The sequence below is a fragment of the Caenorhabditis remanei genome, chromosome X (assembly GCF_010183535.1).
Source record: "Caenorhabditis remanei strain PX506 chromosome X, whole genome shotgun sequence".
Taxonomy (NCBI): domain Eukaryota; kingdom Metazoa; phylum Nematoda; class Chromadorea; order Rhabditida; family Rhabditidae; genus Caenorhabditis; species Caenorhabditis remanei.
The window spans coordinates 3,293,729-3,310,211 of NC_071333.1; the positions used below are offsets into that span (position 1 = coordinate 3,293,729).

The 16,483-nt window shown below is 36.9% G+C and overlaps 5 protein-coding genes across 5 annotated transcripts; 1 reads left to right on the forward strand and 4 right to left on the reverse strand.

Moving 5' to 3' along the window:
* Positions 1-95: 95 nt before the first annotated feature.
* Positions 96-345, reverse strand: GCK72_022632 (uncharacterized protein; the record flags this gene model as incomplete). Its single annotated transcript, XM_003095458.2, has 2 exons — positions 96-224; positions 271-345. The coding sequence occupies 2 exons, from the start codon at positions 343-345 to the stop codon at positions 96-98; spliced, it is 204 nt and encodes a 67-aa protein (XP_003095506.2).
* A 1,653-nt stretch (positions 346-1,998) lies between these two features.
* GCK72_022633 (uncharacterized protein) lies at positions 1,999-2,244 on the reverse strand (the record flags this gene model as incomplete). The annotated part of the gene is made up of 1 exon (XM_053734949.1): positions 1,999-2,244. The coding sequence occupies one exon, from the start codon at positions 2,242-2,244 to the stop codon at positions 1,999-2,001; it is 246 nt and encodes an 81-aa protein (XP_053578515.1).
* A 384-nt stretch (positions 2,245-2,628) lies between these two features.
* On the reverse strand, positions 2,629-2,908 carry GCK72_022634 (uncharacterized protein; the record flags this gene model as incomplete). Its single annotated transcript, XM_053734950.1, has 2 exons — positions 2,629-2,827; positions 2,877-2,908. The coding sequence occupies 2 exons, from the start codon at positions 2,906-2,908 to the stop codon at positions 2,629-2,631; spliced, it is 231 nt and encodes a 76-aa protein (XP_053578516.1).
* Positions 2,909-6,127: 3,219 nt separating this feature from the next.
* On the forward strand, positions 6,128-6,926 carry GCK72_022635 (uncharacterized protein; the record flags this gene model as incomplete). Its single annotated transcript, XM_053734951.1, has 3 exons — positions 6,128-6,214; positions 6,701-6,779; positions 6,832-6,926. 3 exons carry the CDS (start codon positions 6,128-6,130, stop codon positions 6,924-6,926), a joined length of 261 nt encoding a protein of 86 aa, XP_053578517.1.
* An 8,020-nt stretch (positions 6,927-14,946) lies between these two features.
* Positions 14,947-15,917, reverse strand: GCK72_022636 (uncharacterized protein; the record flags this gene model as incomplete). The annotated part of the gene is made up of 5 exons (XM_053734952.1): positions 14,947-15,050; positions 15,098-15,191; positions 15,237-15,380; positions 15,434-15,802; positions 15,897-15,917. 5 exons carry the CDS (start codon positions 15,915-15,917, stop codon positions 14,947-14,949), a joined length of 732 nt encoding a protein of 243 aa, XP_053578518.1.
* Positions 15,918-16,483: the final 566 nt, after the last annotated feature.

Genomic DNA, 16,483 nt, shown 5'->3' on the forward strand with positions numbered 1-16,483 from the left:
CAGAAGACGTAATTTTGAGAATTTTGAAAAAAGAAAAAAATGTGCATCGCGCGGGGGAAATTTCTGATGTTTTGGTCCAAGTTCGAAAAAACGGTTTAGTAGGGAAGGCTGTAGGATTGGATTCTGCTCAGAACATGTTTGATGGAATTTCCAATAGTGTGGTCTTCTTCGTACAGAATAAGTGTCATATTCGATGGGTCTGGTTCGAAGCTTTTTGGGTCCAGCTGAAAAGAAGAATATCGTATCGGTATTTAAATATTAAAAACGTACAATTTCCATTTTCTTTTCTGCTGGTACGTTCAAATCTTCTTCCTCAGCTTCTGGTTCGACGCTTTTCTTGCCCATTGTGATAGTGGTTAGAGAGAAAGAAGAGGCACCGGAGTGAATATCTTAAAAACCCCTTGAACATTCCCTATTTACCAACTTTTGATCTAAATTCATCAGTTCAATGTCTGTTTTTTTCAAAACGCATTTTCATGTAACATATTTCCAGATTACCGTATTCCCTTCTTGTTGTTCTGAAATTTCCGAAAAGTTTTCAAAAACTGTAGCTTTGTGATTATTTGTCGGACAACTTTATTTTATCTATTTTTGTATACAATATTCATTAATCTTTTGTTTTCCTCATATTCCCGATACTTTTCAAAAAATTAATATTTTAAATCTACCGTATCCTCGTCCAATTTGATCTACTGTAGCACGATGATCAAGAATCACAGAAGCATTCTAACATCATTTTTTGGTTTTATAAACACTATTCAACATTTTGGACTCAAAAAACCAGAGGGTCTAGTTCAAAAATGTAAAGTTTTTTTCCGGATATTCGAATCAAGATCAGGAAAAATCGATAGAAAAAAAATCAGCTGATCACTATGAACAAAAATCTTATGTCAGTTTTACAGAATATTTCAGCTACCTCTGTAAAAAAAGTTTATGTAAAACGGACTTGTTTCAGCTGAGATACATACAGTGTGTGGTTTCGAGACCGCTTCGATAAATTTCCCGAGAAATGTCTCGAAAAAGTATCGAGAAATTTCCCGATAAATTTTATCGATACTTTCCCGATACTTTCTCGAGAAATTTACCGAGACGTTTCTCGAGAAAGTATCGAGACTTTTTTGATCACAAAAGTATCGATACTTTCTCGATACTTTTCTCGAAAATTGATGGTATCGAGACACGGAGTTTCGATAATTTCCCGATAAATCAAACAGTCTGCAGTGTGTTTTGAAACTGGATGTTTAGAAACCGGTCATTTCGAAACCGGTCATTTCGCAACTGGACACTTTGAAACCGGCCGTTTCTCAACCGTTCTAAAACGTCCTGTTGCGAAATGGCCGGTTTTGAAACATTCGGTTGCGAAATGACCGGTTTCAAAACGTCCGGTTCCGAAATGACCGGTTTTGAAACGTCCGGTTTCAAAACACACTGAAGAAAAACAACACTGTTGACAAAGTACAACTTCCCGGGAAAAGTATCGAGAGGTCTCGAAAGTATCGAGAAAGTATCGAGAAATCATTGAAAATTTCTCGAGAAAGTATCGATACTTTCGAGAAATATCGAGAAAGTTTCGAGAAATTTTCGAGAAATTTTTCCCGGGAAATTTCTAGATAATTTCTCGAAATGGGCTAGTATCGAGAAAGTCATATCGATACTTACACACTGGATACATATGAAAGTATTGAGGTATACTCGCTTATGCTCTCTACTGTACACTTCGAAATAGTTCTGGAACGCCGTAAAATGCAACGTAAATTGTCACATGACGTCGTAAATCGACACGAGGTTATTTTTGATTTTTGATTTTTATATTTGCTTGAAAAGTTTTCTCTATCATTTTCAATTTCATCCAGTTTTTTAAAAATTTTTTAATTCATTTATTTATTTTGGTTCGAAATGAAGGGCAAATACCCACTAATACAACCAAAGCGAATTTACAAAAAGATAACTATTTAAAAGAGAGGGGGAAGATTCCAGGGCAGTACGACGAAATACAACTCAATCGCGGATTCTGGAGCACAAACGGAACATCCTCAACAGATCATCATCGCTTTTCTTCTCTAAAAGTTGTCCGAAATAACTTTGAATGAAGTCGATTTGATTGGTGATCATTATTTTCTCCAAGCAATCTATCGAGGGTCTTCTGGTGCATCCAAACAGAACCAGCTGTACTCGAATGTCTTCCTTTGTCAACCGCATCTCCACATTCTTCATGTACTCCTTGACGTCTCCATTATTTTTCATAAACTCTTCAATTTCTTTCTTGTAGAAATTTCGATGGTTTTAAGGAACAACCTTTCAAAGGATTCTTTGTAAAATTTCAGTTTCTGATCTTCAGTCTTATCCTTCTTCACATCATTTTCTGGATACTTGACTGGGAGCTTCTTCAGACAAACCACGAAATCCGAAATGTCCCGATTGTTGATCATGGAGTTCCCGGTTCTCTCCTGGTGAATCAGGTGTAATGTCGCTCCAGTAATCTTTTCCTCCAAGACATCGGACAAATTTTTCCTCCAGACTTCCATACACAGATTTTTGATGAGAGACACGTCCGTTTTTCCCACGTTTACTTCGATGGAGTGACGATTGAAGTTCCCGCAGACTGCATCAAATAGGGACGAGGAAATCTCAAAAAGTTCCCATTCTGTGTTGAGGTATTTCAGCAGCTCTTGTCCATCCAATTTTTTGGCAGTTTCTGGTTACGGCATCGACCTTGACCGCGATGAATCCTCGAATTGATTTCAAGTCCTCCTGGGCACGGTCCATCACGTTAACACAAGCGCGGAACCCGAGCTGGTAGGTCTCAGTGCAGTATCTATAGACCATTCTGGAAATTAGAAGTTGTGTGATTTATTTTGTGAATCTATTATACTTACGTCGTGAACTGCATATAGGTTCTTATTGTCATCGTTGATCTTTGGAAGATGACCTCGAGAGCTTCTTCAAACTAAGGCCACACGGCGACGAGCTCGTTCCGCACGAGATTGGAAGTTCTGAAAGAAAAGAGATAAAGAGAGGATTCGCCACAACCGTATTAAGTTTTCAAAAAACGAACAAAAAAGCACTTTTCGAACATTTTTACAACGAAAAAAGTTATTTAAAAAATGGCAGACCATTCGACATTTTTGGCTAAATTCCGCCCACCGAAATTGGATACCTCATACCTACGCGATTCGAGAGGGGAGGCGAACATCCAAAAAATCACGTTTTCAGCCGCCAATTAATTTTTTGTTCAAACTATTTGAGTAAAAACAAGTCAATCATTTTTACTGTGTTTTTACATGTTTTCATATCATTTTTTCTGAGTTGAGACTGACTACTATTTGGAAACATTATCAGTCGTTTGGCGCATTTATTTTTGAACCTATTTTGAGCAAAAGAGATTTTCAGAAATTCCAATATTGAGCGGAGTTGCATGCAATTGACTCCAAAGACATATTTTTCCACGTGAACCGTGGTAAGTGGAGTCATTTTGAGTTGATGACATGTAACTCCGCTCAAAAATGGGATTTTCCTTAGTCTCTTTTGCGATAGGTTCACAAACAAATGCGCCAAGTGTCCTATAACGTCTCAAAATAGTAGTCAGTCTTGACTCAGAGAAATAAGCCATCAAAGTCAAAAAATTCACAAAAAGGGATTTTGCGTGGTATTGAGTTTTGTTTTTGAAGATGAACTGATCAGAAATTGAAAAAAAAACATGTAAAAACTCAAGAAAAGTGATTAAGCATTACCTAAAACTATTCCCATTTAAATAACTTTTTTTAAAGATACTTCGCGGCTGAAAAAATGACGTTTCAGAGGTTCGAGGGTATGAAAAGTGATAGGTTCATAAAAATTTGTTTCCTGGGGCCATTTTGAATTCGAAATCAATTTTCACAGATGTTTGATTTCTCATTTCGTTTTTTTCAAAACCGCCAAATTCAAATGGGATTATGAAGATATTACGCGCAATGCATTGTAAAAAAATTAACAGACGTAACTACGTACTTGTCATGCTATAATCTCAGCTTTTCCCACAATGTTCACTCTCTTTAGTCTACTTCACGGAATTACCATCAAAACCCCTGAGAAAAATTATATACTTACCATGACATTGACAATAAAATAGACATAAAATAATTCTAAAAAAATAGTGAATAACCAGGGGACCTCGATTCCGGTACGAAGTCTGAAATATAGTTGTGTTTGTTTGGAATGAGGGAGATCAAAGTATGGTTTCACAATACGAGCACTCAGAACAAACATATGAAGCTTGTTCGTGTTCATTGTTTTATGTTTTTAATAAGCTTACCTTAAAAAACAGCAACAACAAGAGTCTTGAATCACAGCAGATAGAAAATCATGATGAAATTGTGGTCGCAACTGTTGATTTACTCTCTTCTCTTCGTCCTTTTATAGCGGGAAGGGGGAGGAGTAGAAGGACTAGGAGAGAGCGAGGGGAGAAAAGAAAGACGAGGACGAGGCCTTCCCCTTTCTGTTTGTTCTCTTTGCGGAAAAGTGTCGGGTGCCGCCTTTCACCCGCTGAGAGATTAGAAATCATCGGCACTCTTTTGATATTACCTGTCGGCGCAAATAGGTTGAATATGTCACACAGAGCGGATTAAGATCAAAGGTGTCAGGAAGACACTGTTATGTACGTGAGATAAAGAAACCTGGCCTTAAAGAATATAAAAAAGAGCTTTGTCCTTAAATGAATAAAAATAAAAACAACAATTTGAAGTTTTGAAAGTATTCATGTTAAAAAAATCTGATATTTTTCAATAAATAACTAAAATTAACTATTGGGCAACAAAAACGTTCATTGATTTTCAATGTTTCTGATTTTTCCTGTTTTTAAACTAAACCTTAAAATGTTGGTTGTACTACTTTTTTCAAAAAACTTTTTTGTTGTTGCTTTTTTGGACAAAATTTCTTGTGGTCCCCTTTTTGAAAACTACAAAAAAAATTATTTTTTTGATTTCACGAACTATTAATTATCCGAAAAAGTCAAGTTATCACAGAAAAAAACGGGGAAATTGAGGCTTTTGAACGCATAGCTGCGAAACGTCCGGCTGCGAAATGTCTCGGCTGCATTGTCCCGAAGCCCTTTTCGAAACAGGCGCAAAGCGTCAACAGAGCGCAGTTGCACACTAGTTGTTGGAGTTGTTGGAGGAAACATCAAAAGATAATCAGAGGAAATTGAAAAGGATCCAACAATTTTCATTTTGTGAAAAATTCAAATTTATCTTCGAAAAGTTATTTCTAAGCCTGACTCTTTGAAGAAAAATAAATATAAAAAATGTCATCCACAGATGGTTAACTAATTGTAAAGGTAACATTCAGTTCAAGATGTTTCCGGTCTTCTGAACAATCAAAGGCAGCCAGAGGTGTCAGTTCAAATCAGAATATCTTGAATCCTCAAAGAGATAGTAAAAAGTTGCCAAATGGAAAACGCAGTTCAATATTTAGGAAATATTTTTTCAGTTGAAACAATCTTTATTACATTGCAGCCCATTTAAGATATAAACTACTTCTACTCCATTGTTTACGCTATTCAGATGTGCACTAACATGTATGAAATGAATGATATTGACAGATGGCTTCTCCAGACATTTCAATTACATTGTCCATTATATCACCCTGAACTTTGAACTTCTAAATTTGTCTTCTTCTGCTTTCCCTATACTCCCGCTTCAAGGTTCTTTATCACATTCACTTCAATTTTCCTAGTAAGACGTCATTAGCGTAAAAGTAAACTCATTCCAGGATCTATCCCCATAAGAATTTAGTCTCGTGTGTTTCAACTGATCAATGAGATGATAACCTCAAAATTATTACCTAAATTGTCGAGAGTAGTCTAGACCAACCCCCTCACATTTGAGTTTTTTTACTTTGATTCCGTTGATCCCGTTCTCCTCTTTTTCCTTCAGTCACATCGGAAATGTTTTCAAATTTTTTATGTTTATTTCATCATCCATTCATGGTCAGTACCTTGGAAAAAGAACGGTTGTAACACACATGTTACCCTAAAAAACGCGGCCCCATATCGCCTGTGTTTCTTCAGTTGTTTCATTTCATTTCGATTGATTTCGTACCTCGCAGTTCCACTATTTTTTGTTTATTTCTTAAGTTTTCAGATATTGTAAACATGGATCAAGTCGCTGAAATCCCTGGTGTTGAACAAATGGAAGAGGCGCAATCTTCCCCGCCACCAGCACTCAAATTGAATGACGTCGTGGACTAGGACCAAGAGCAACATGTGGTCGAGACAGGTATTATTCTAACATTTGAGGTCCTACAGACATTTTTTTCGTGCACCACCATGATGACGTGGAGCTTCAAGAGTTCTTCCAGCCAGACTTGTCACGGGCCGGGCCAGAATCAGGAAAAATCTCAGCCCGGCCCGGCCCGCTCGGCCCGTTTTAAAACATTTTTTCAAAACATTTTGTGTTTTTGAACTTTTTTTTGGAAATTTTTTGAACTTTTTTGAAAAAAGTATAGTTTTTGAATAAACATCTAAAGTTGAATCAAAATGTGAATATGTATGATAATTTAAGCATTTTTACTCTTTTTTTTCGAAAAATTTCAAAAAAAATCGGTAAAAATGGGTACCCATTTTCGAATCCGGGCCGACCGGGCCGGGCCGGGCCAAGAGAAATTTGGCCCGGTCAAGGAAAATCTCGGCCCGGGCCGGCCCAATTTTTGACAAGTCTGCTTCCAGCAAATTTATGGCAACTACTGGCCAATCGAAGAGTTGCAGTACTTGGCAAATCATCTTCAGTATATCGATGTGGAGAATGGTTGGTTTTTGAAATTAATTTGTATCAAAAACATTAATCTGTAATTTTTCAGATCCACCACCATCACCAGAGGGCTCTATTGGCAATCTACAAGTAGAAGATCACGATCAAAACGGTTGGCTTGACTTTTCTTTTGGAAAGACTTGAAATTTTGTATTTGCAGGATTTGGAGGTCACACAACTAAATGAAGTAGACACTTTCCGTGGAATGGGCTCATCATCTTGTTCGGTTTTTTCTCGGATATCAAGCCTACTTTTATCTGAATTTCTATTTCACTCGTTTCGATTTCCCGCTCCATGTTTCCCATCCTTCCTCCACATCTTCCCTTCAACTTATTCAAAAGAAGTCACTTATTAATAAATTATATATTTTATTATTCAAAAAAAAGACTTAGATAAAAAAAAAGTTAAATTAATCAGTCAATGGCAACCGATCAAGGACTGGGCAAATTACTTTGTGGACTGTTTGAGATACAAATCAAATAATGATTGGAGAAAACAATTATTTAAACAAAAAATTCAGACATCATTTAATCACATCTCGAACAGCGCCCAGATCTCAAACCCTCTACTGAGCCGATGGTCCGGTTCCAGGTGGGGCTGTTGGTGGTGCCGGTGCGGCAGCGGTTGATGAAGAAGGTCCAGCTGAAATACAGAATATCAATTTTCAGATCAACAAATATTAGAATGCTTTTGAAACACCCTAATACTAAATCTCTAGAATTGTTGCATCTCTAACGCGAGTAGTCTTTTCATAGGTACCGTAAAATCTGTAATAGAGGCGCACCCGCTAGTAAGAGTTTGGAGCATCCTAACTCGACTTTCTTTAAAGATATAAAAAATTATTTAAACTGAAGAAATATTATATGAATGTCAAACTATATTTTGTCAGTTAGCAGCTATACCACTGCGAACAGACACATAGGGGCTTCTCTACATATTACAGGTGTTACAGTACTTGAAAATTTGCCATTTCCAGATAGTTTGGGGGCTCTAAAGATACTAAGACTTTATCTAATTCAACTTATTTCTAAAGACCCGTCCTGAATCTATTTTTCCATAATTGCCTACTATTTAGTGGGAAGGCTCGCTACTTTGTTATGGTTGCGAACATGAAAAGAAGTCAACTCTTACATGTCGATCTCTCTCCCAAGAAACCCGAAGAAATCTCTTTCGGGCTATCTATTCGACTATTTCCTCCTATTCTAACCAATATTTCCAGTTTTCAATACGGATACCTTCCTCTTCCTCCACGACCTTGGCCATCATGGCCAGCAGGTGAAGGTAGAAGTCCTGCTGGCCGTTCGCCACCCCAGCTCCTTCTTCGGCGTTTTTCTTCCCTTCTAAAAACTCAACTTTATCAAGTGCATAAATTTCTTAAAAACTCACCATTCTTCTTCAGTCTTTTGATTTTTTCTTTCATTTCCTTCATTGCTGTCGGCCGAGCGGCAGCCAAGGCTAGATTGGCCCGCTACCACTTCATAACTAAAACAATAATTTGCTTTAAAACATCTAATTTTCAAGACTCAAGCTTACATTTTTTTTTCCTTAATGCCTTCCTCAGCGGCCTTCTTGAACTCCGGGGCCTCGCCTTCCATCGCCCTCTTCAACGTTTTCACAATTATCTGGTCTGTGTTCATTGCTGTAATGAGGAAGAAATTATTTTGTTTTATTTTTAGGAAGAAGGGATTTCGCGTGGTATTGAATTTTTGTTTTTGAAGATGAACTAATCAGAAATTGAAATAAAAACATGTATTATCGAAATAAAAAAGTTCCGACATTTTTTCCTCGTCGGTGTTTGCGGACTCAAGCCAAAATTATCAAATTTTGGCTTGAGTCCGCAAACACCGAGGGGGAAAAAATGTCGGAACTTTTTTGTTGCGACAATAAAAAGTCAAGAAAAGTGATTAAGCATTACCTAAAACTATTCCCATTTAAATAACGTTTTTTAAAGATACTTCGCGGCTGAAAAAATGACGGTTTAGAGGTTCGAGGGTATGAAAAGTGATAGGATCATAAAAATTTGTTTCCCCTGGGGTCATTTTGAATTTGAAATCGATTGCCATTCACAGATGTTTGATTTCTCATTTCGTTTTTTACTAAAACTGCCAAAATCAAATGGGATCCTGAAGATATCACGCGCAATGCATTGTAATAAAATTAACAGGCGTAACTATCTACTTGTCATGCCAGAATTTTGGTTTTTCCACAATGTTTACTCTCTTTAGTCTACTTCACGGAACTACCATCAAAACCCCAAAGAAAAAATATATACTCACCATGAGAATAACAATTAAATAGGCATAAGAGAATTCTGAAAAAATAGTGAATACCAGGGGACCTCGATTCCGGTACGAAGTCTGAAACAAGTTTGGTTAGAATGAGAGAAATTAAAGTAGTGTTACATGATAGGGGCAACCAGAACAGAAATATTCAGTTTTTTCGTGTTCATGTTTTCGTGTTCATGGTTTCATGTTTTTAGTAAACTTACCTTAAAAAACAGCCACAACAAGTGTATTGAATCACAGCAGATAGAAAATCATGGTGAAATTGTTGTCGCAACTGTTGATTTACGCTCTTCTCTTCGTCCTTTTATAGCGGGAAGGGGGAGGAGTAGGAGGACGAGGAGAGAGCGAGGGGGGAGAAGAGAAGGACGAGGACGAGGCCGTCCCCCTTTCTGTTTGTTCTTTTTGCGGAAAAAGTGTCGGCTGCCGTCTTCCACCCGTAGAGAGATTAGAAATCATCGGCACTCTTTTGATGTTACCTGTCGGCGCAAATACTTTTCTCCTAATATGCCACACAGAAGGGATTAAGATAAAAAATGTCGGGAAGAGAATAAAAGATGTCGGGAAGAGACTGTTATATACGTGAGATAAAGAAACCTGGCTTAGCACCGTAGTTCACGTGCTCTACTTATTCAACTTGTTATTTCCTATGGAAATCAGTTTCCACTAACATCTGTTCAAAAAAAGACTTGTCCAAGGTTCGATCAAACAAACGTAACAATGGAAAATGTCTTCTCTTGATGACAAACACAAAAGTTGTCAATAACAACTTTCGAATTACTCCTGAAGCAGGAAGAAATGTAAAAATGTCATGCTCACAATCTGGTTCAGTATAAAACTGTACACCGCCGAAGATTTGAAAAGCATTTTCATTTGAAACTACCCTTTTCAACAACAATTTTCCCTGATCTGATCGAGTTTTGTGGTGTCCTGATCAGGGCTGCGCAAAAAATGTTTCGGTTTTAAGTGATTTTAGTCACATTATACTGTCAAAAAATTTTGGTCAATACCTTTCGACAAATTTTATGCAGAAAACTTTTGCGGTAAAAACTTTTCAAAAAATTTCTTCAAATTTTCTCAGAAACAGTTAATAAAGAAGTCATTTTTCAATATTTTCTTGAATTACTTACAGTTTTCATGCAAATTCAAGATTTTTCTCTCCGAAAAACTTATTTTTCAGACAGTTTTTTGTATTTTTTCTTTAAATTGTTCTGTTTTCACGGTCAAGAACTGTCGGAAAACAGTTTTCCGTTTTTTTTTCGGTTTGAATCTTCGAAAGAAATGTTTCGAAATTTTTTTTTGGAATAGTTTGAATTTGTAATAAAAGTATAAGTACTTCGAGGAAATATTAAAAAAATGAATACTTTAGTACTCAATTTTTCTGAATTTTTGCAGATGGTTTTCAAAATTAAAAATAGATTCTCCGAAAGTCATAAGAAATTTTTTCTAAAAGTGTCCACTAAAAAATTTCAGCCTCAAAATGTTTCGAAAAGTTTCGATCAAAACTGTTTTGACCGTAAAACTTTTTGAAAGCCACTTAAAAATAAAACATTTTCCGCGCAGTGCTGATCAGGGCACCTCAAAACTCGATCAGATCATTTGGACATCCGGGCAAATATACATTCCACCAGACATACAAAATACAAAAATATTTGAAATCCCTACATTCCGTGTTCCTGTTAACTCCAAATTACACAAATTCCTCTACTACTAAATTTCGTCCCATGTTCTTGCTTTGAGCCTCAATTTTTTCACGGGCTCCCCATTTTGAAAGACTATAAATGTTTGAGGTTTTGAACGGAATTCAACATGAAACTGCGTTTGTTTTTCCGTCCAGTTCAATTTCCGTTCCCCTTTTCTCATATGTCTGCTACCTGCAATGAGATTAAAAGTTTTTTGGGATCTGTTTGAGATATGTTGTCGACCGGACCCGGTTACATATATAATTACTTGCCGAAAAGATAGAAACCAAAGCTTTAAGGAAGATTGTTGTTGAAAAGTGTAGTTTCGAACGTAGAAAACCTAAAACGTTTGAAAAAATCAAATGTTTGGCAGTTTACAATTTTATCCTGAACAAAATTGTAAGCATGACATTTTTACTTGTTTTTTTTACAGCTTAATGAGTAGATCCAAATAAGTTGTTGACAATTTTTGTATTCTTGCCATAAACAGAAGACTTGTGCCATTGTTACGTTTCTTTGATCAAGCTGTAAACAAGTTCATTCAGAATAAATTTTATAGTAAGCTGATCTCCATATAAAATAACAAGTTCAATAATTAAAGGACGTGAACTACGGTGCTAGGCAAAGACTTTATATGTATCTCACGTAGATAACAATGTCTTCCAGAAAATTTTAATCTTAATTCCCTCCTTGTGACACATTATGTAAAACCTATAAAAGCCGAAAGGTAGTATCAAAAGAGTCCCGTTGGTTTTTAATCTCTTTTCGGGTGGAAGGCGGCAGCCGACACTATTTTCGCAAAACTAACAAACAGAAAGGGGGACGGCCTCGTTCCCCTCCTCTCCCCCTCCTCGTCATTCCCCTGTCCAGTATAAAAGGACGACGAAAAGAGAGTAAGTCAACAGTTGCGATCAACATGTCCTACCCGCTGTGATGCATGTTCCACGTTGTGACTGATTTTCTAGGTGAGCATACTAAAAATATAAAATGAGGAAAGCGGAGAAAACCAAAAAAAAAAAAAAAAAAAAAATACTTGCAAATTTACGGCCCGGCCCGGCAAGGCCCAAAGGCCCGGCTTCAAAAAAAGGTACCTATTTGTTACCAAATTTTTCGAATTTTTTTGACATTTTATTTAAAAAATTTCAAATTTTTGATGCATAACTAGCTTTTGATTGAATTCTGAAGTATAGTCAAAAATTCGACATTTTTGGGAAAGAATTCAAAAAAATTCAAAATTTCGTTCAAAATTTCAGTTCAAATTTTTCTGCCGGGCCTTCGAGCAGGGCCACGAAAATTCTTGTCACGGCCCGGCCCGGTCCGCCCCGTTGCAAGTATTGAAACACCTAATATTTTGTTCGGAGTTCTTGCTTCATATAATTTTGCTTTAATCTCCCTTGTTCTAACCAAACAAAATAATATTTCAGGCTTCGTATCGGAATCGAGGTCCCCCCAGTTATTCACTATTTTTTCAGAATTCTCTTATGCCTATTTAATTGTTATTCTCATGGTGAGTCAATCTTTTTCTGGTGTTTGGGTGGTAGTTCCGTGAAGTTGAAGTTCATAGACACACTAAAAAGAATGTGCATTCTGAAAAGCTAAAAATCTGACACGACAAACGTCGTTACAACTGTAAACTTCACCGCACGTGGAACATTTTTTGAACAGGAAAAAGAGAGAACAGACAGGTCAGAGACTGGCCTGCGACAATAGCTTACATTCTTCTCGTTCTAGCTTAACTCAGGTGACCCCAAAAAAGAACGATGCCGAATGAAAAAAGAATACATAGTTCTCATAAACCCAGAAATGACAAAATAACTATTTTTCGAACCATAAACTCATTCGAGCCCGACGCTCCTTACCTATGGCACAGGAACACAGTTCAAGAAAACCGAAACTCAATTAATCTGTTATTTCCAGCGCGTCTCAAAAAGTACCGCAATGAATAGGACTCAGGTATCCCCAATCGGTGCACCAACATCGACACGGACCAATTTGAGCGAGTTCTCGAGGAATTTGGAATCGATAAGCAGTTGATCACTGGTAACTCTCCCTCATCAAGTCCTTGCTCTAAACCTCTCTCATTTCAGCTATTCCAAGATACGTCTCACGACATTAACGTAAAAATTGGAGACATGGTCAGATTTGTTGCTCCAGACATAAAGATCGTCACAGATTCATGTCATGCTGCGAAGTTTTTTTGATATCCCAAGGTGCATGGCACTGGTAAGCACTGTTTTGAACTTTGCAGAAAACTTATTATAGATATCTTACAGGGAGCAGTCATCACTTGGAAACTCATTAACAAAATGATCAAAGACATGAAGAAGAATTTTAAATGGAACAACTGCCGGGAAAACAAATGCCCAGACTATAGGCTGGTGGGAGTTCCACATGATAGACAAGCTGATATCAAGAATACGGTTTTGAGGAGAACAAAAGATTGATAAATATGTATTATTTATAGAAATAAATAAAATAAAGTTCTCTGAAAAATCGAAAACTTTCAAACTACAGTAGCCTGATCTTAGAAAGGGGGGGGGAATACAGTAATATGGAAATAGGTTGTATCGAAATGTGTTTCAAAAACTACAGGCATTTAACTGATGAACTTGGATCAAAAATTGCTTTATAGGGTTTAAGGGGTTTTTGAGATATTCACTCCGCCGCCTCTTCTTTCTCTTTAACTTCTTTCAGTAGTCCTCTAAACATCATTTCAAGTAAGCGGATTGCATCTTCTGACATTCGTAAAGTAGGTACCTGTGAGATGTCAAATTTTACCTGTTGAGCAATAGCAACTTTGGTTTCCTGATCCGGGTTCCTTTTGTGCTCAAAAAAAAATGTCGAGTGTCTTCTTCTAAATCTCATCAATAATCGCTTTTTGAGGGGTTCCGAGGGGTCACTGTAACTATTTTAGAGGGTTACCGTATTCTGAAAAACATATATTTTTGGATTAATCACGAGAGGACGCTTTGAGCATGAAAACGAATAGATTTGGAGCATGTTAGGGTCTCGGCGCGAAAACTACAGTAACCGTTAGAGCGTTTTCGTGGGGAGTACCCTTTTCTCCAAAACCAGTCGTGTTTATATTCATCCGAAGCGTCTCGGAGAACTAAATCCAAAAACAAAACAATTTTGAAGTTAAGTCGAAATTTGAAAGAGTTACGATAGATTTTGTACTGCTCAAATTTATGAAAAATTTTGAAATTCTGTAACTTTCTTCATTTTCTGTTATTATGGTTGATTTCAGTCTTGAAATGGATAGTCTGAAATTTTAACCCGTAGAGATTTTTATGGTAATACCCAAGAATTTGAATTTTCCCTATCTTAGACTTGATTATATGAACATTTAACATGTCCTTCTACATCAAAAAAACTGAAAGTGATACAATTCACATCAGAAAAGGAAAATATAAATCTAAAATTCATTTCTGGCACGAAAATGCTACGGCCTCGGTCATAACAGACATATTGATATCAATTTGGGCATCCAGATTATGAAACAGAAATTTCCAGTCTGGGTATGTAATTTTCATTAACTTTTGCTACCACCCTAAACAACATCAAGTTTTGTCAGCAAATACTGTTTCAGAAATGCTATGCCGAATAATATTGTTAGTGTAAATGGTAATTAAGTTGTGTAAGATCACAATAAAACTTTTTGAAATTGTTTTGTTTGTTCCACATTTTGTTTATTTGAAATATTAAAAATTAAAACAATGAAAACAATAATTATGAAATTCATATGAAACCGAAAGCCCAAAAATGAAACAACCAACAAAAAGAGTGAGAGAGTTTGAGTGGAATATAACAAAAATAGCGATCCAGAAGAGATTCTAAAAAACATGAAAAAAAAGGACAAATGGTGTTGAAAAAACAAAAAGGCAATTAACACGGTTATCTGGATACCAAGAAAAGTCACGATCCATTAGTATAGATCTTATTTTTTAACCAAAAAACCAAAAATTAAAAACATCTCAATTGTGACTTGACTTTTTTGGAGTGCTGGAACTGTCGCTGAGCTTCTGAAAATACTTATTGAAAAATTGTTGAATCACTTCAAATCAAGGCCGGCCTCGTCTCCGAAAACTAAGAAAGCCCCGACCGGAAAATATCCGATTTTTCTGTCTCGTCCGAGATAAGGCGGCCTTCCTAGATCTCGGCCGGCCAAGCAATCGGGCAAACTCATTTCGTGAGAAACACTCACCATTTATCTGCTGGTTTAGTGGATTTCTTGTTATTTCTACATTTTTTGCCGTTTCCGGAACCAGCAAATGCTTTGAATCTTTCGTAACTGGTTTGAACTTCTGAAACAAGTGTATGAACTGAAAATCGTTCAAAACTAATCACTTACGATTGGTGATGTGTTTCTTGGTGTATTTTGGGGTTATTTGAGAAACAGGCTTCTTTTCGCGGGCACTTCTTCTGAGCCCTCCAGCTGGTGGAACCTAAAAATATAGGGTTTACAAACAATTTTTTGAAAATTGAACTACCTGCGGCTCTTCATCATCCATCTCCTGGTTGTTTTCCACATTGGCGTCGAGCTCTTGGCCTTCATTCTGTCGAGGACCCGTCTCATAGTTTTCCTTTATGTGTTGCTCTGGCTGTTCTCTCGGGTGAAGCAAATCATTTACTTCCTGAAAAGGGCTATTTGTAATTTCAAAACATTCTATTATGAAATTATAATTACCTGGTTATCGACCGGTTGCTCATTGTTTGAATTGTGCTCTTCGTTTGGCTCCGCTTCATCCGGGACTCCTTCGATTTCCATAGGTTGGTCTCCAACGTCATAATTTTGAAGATCGTTTCTTTCTGGTGCTGGGTTTACTGATCGGTCCGTTCCTTCAGAATCTCGTTCCTGGTTTAGTCCAGATAAACTTTGACTGCTCCCTTCCTTCACTTGATGCTCCATTTCTTGAGCATGTTGTCTCCTCTGTTTTTGTGCTGGCTCCATTGGCTCCAATGAGTTTTCACGAGGCGCCAGAGAAGTTTTTCGGCCAGAATTCGCAAGACTTGGAGCACATGGTGACGGAGCAGGAGCGGCGAGTTGAGGTGGATTCTAAAATTTTAATCTTTATAGTAAATTCTATTGCTTGTAAAAATGAATGTGAAAAATGCTGTCAATGCTAATTGAAACAAAACAATAAACTCACCATTGTAGGTTGACCATTCATTTGACATTGGAGTAAATCGATGATTTGTTGTTTCTGTGAGTTGATTTCCTCCAAATACTTGACTTTTTGGTTGAGCAGCTCATTCTCAAATTTCACCGTCAATTCTTTTTCTTGTTCTATCAACTTTTTTTCAGGTCCTCAATCTCTTTTTGTTGCGAATCCAATAGCTTTTGAGCAGCTAAGAGCGAATCCTCGACTTGTGGTTCAAGTGAGACGCCATCCAATGGTAAAATGACTGTAACACGACTAATTTCGCTGTTCTCCTTGTTGAAGACAATGTTGAAGTGGTCAACAGCTTTGCGGAATGTCCGATGGATGTCCATCGGGAGCGATTACACTGAAATGAAATATTGGCGGAGAGAAATCAAAAGTTCTGAGACAAACTAACACAAAAAATGAAGTAAATTGGAGATTTCAACGTTGACTGGCAGCTTGCGCGTTCTTTTGAATCTGAAAAACGACAAAATTCATACAAGAAAAGAAAAAAGAGAGAATGGAAAAACATACGGCGTAAATCCAACTATTTCTGTTCGAAAAGTCAACAAATCGTATGAAATACATAACAA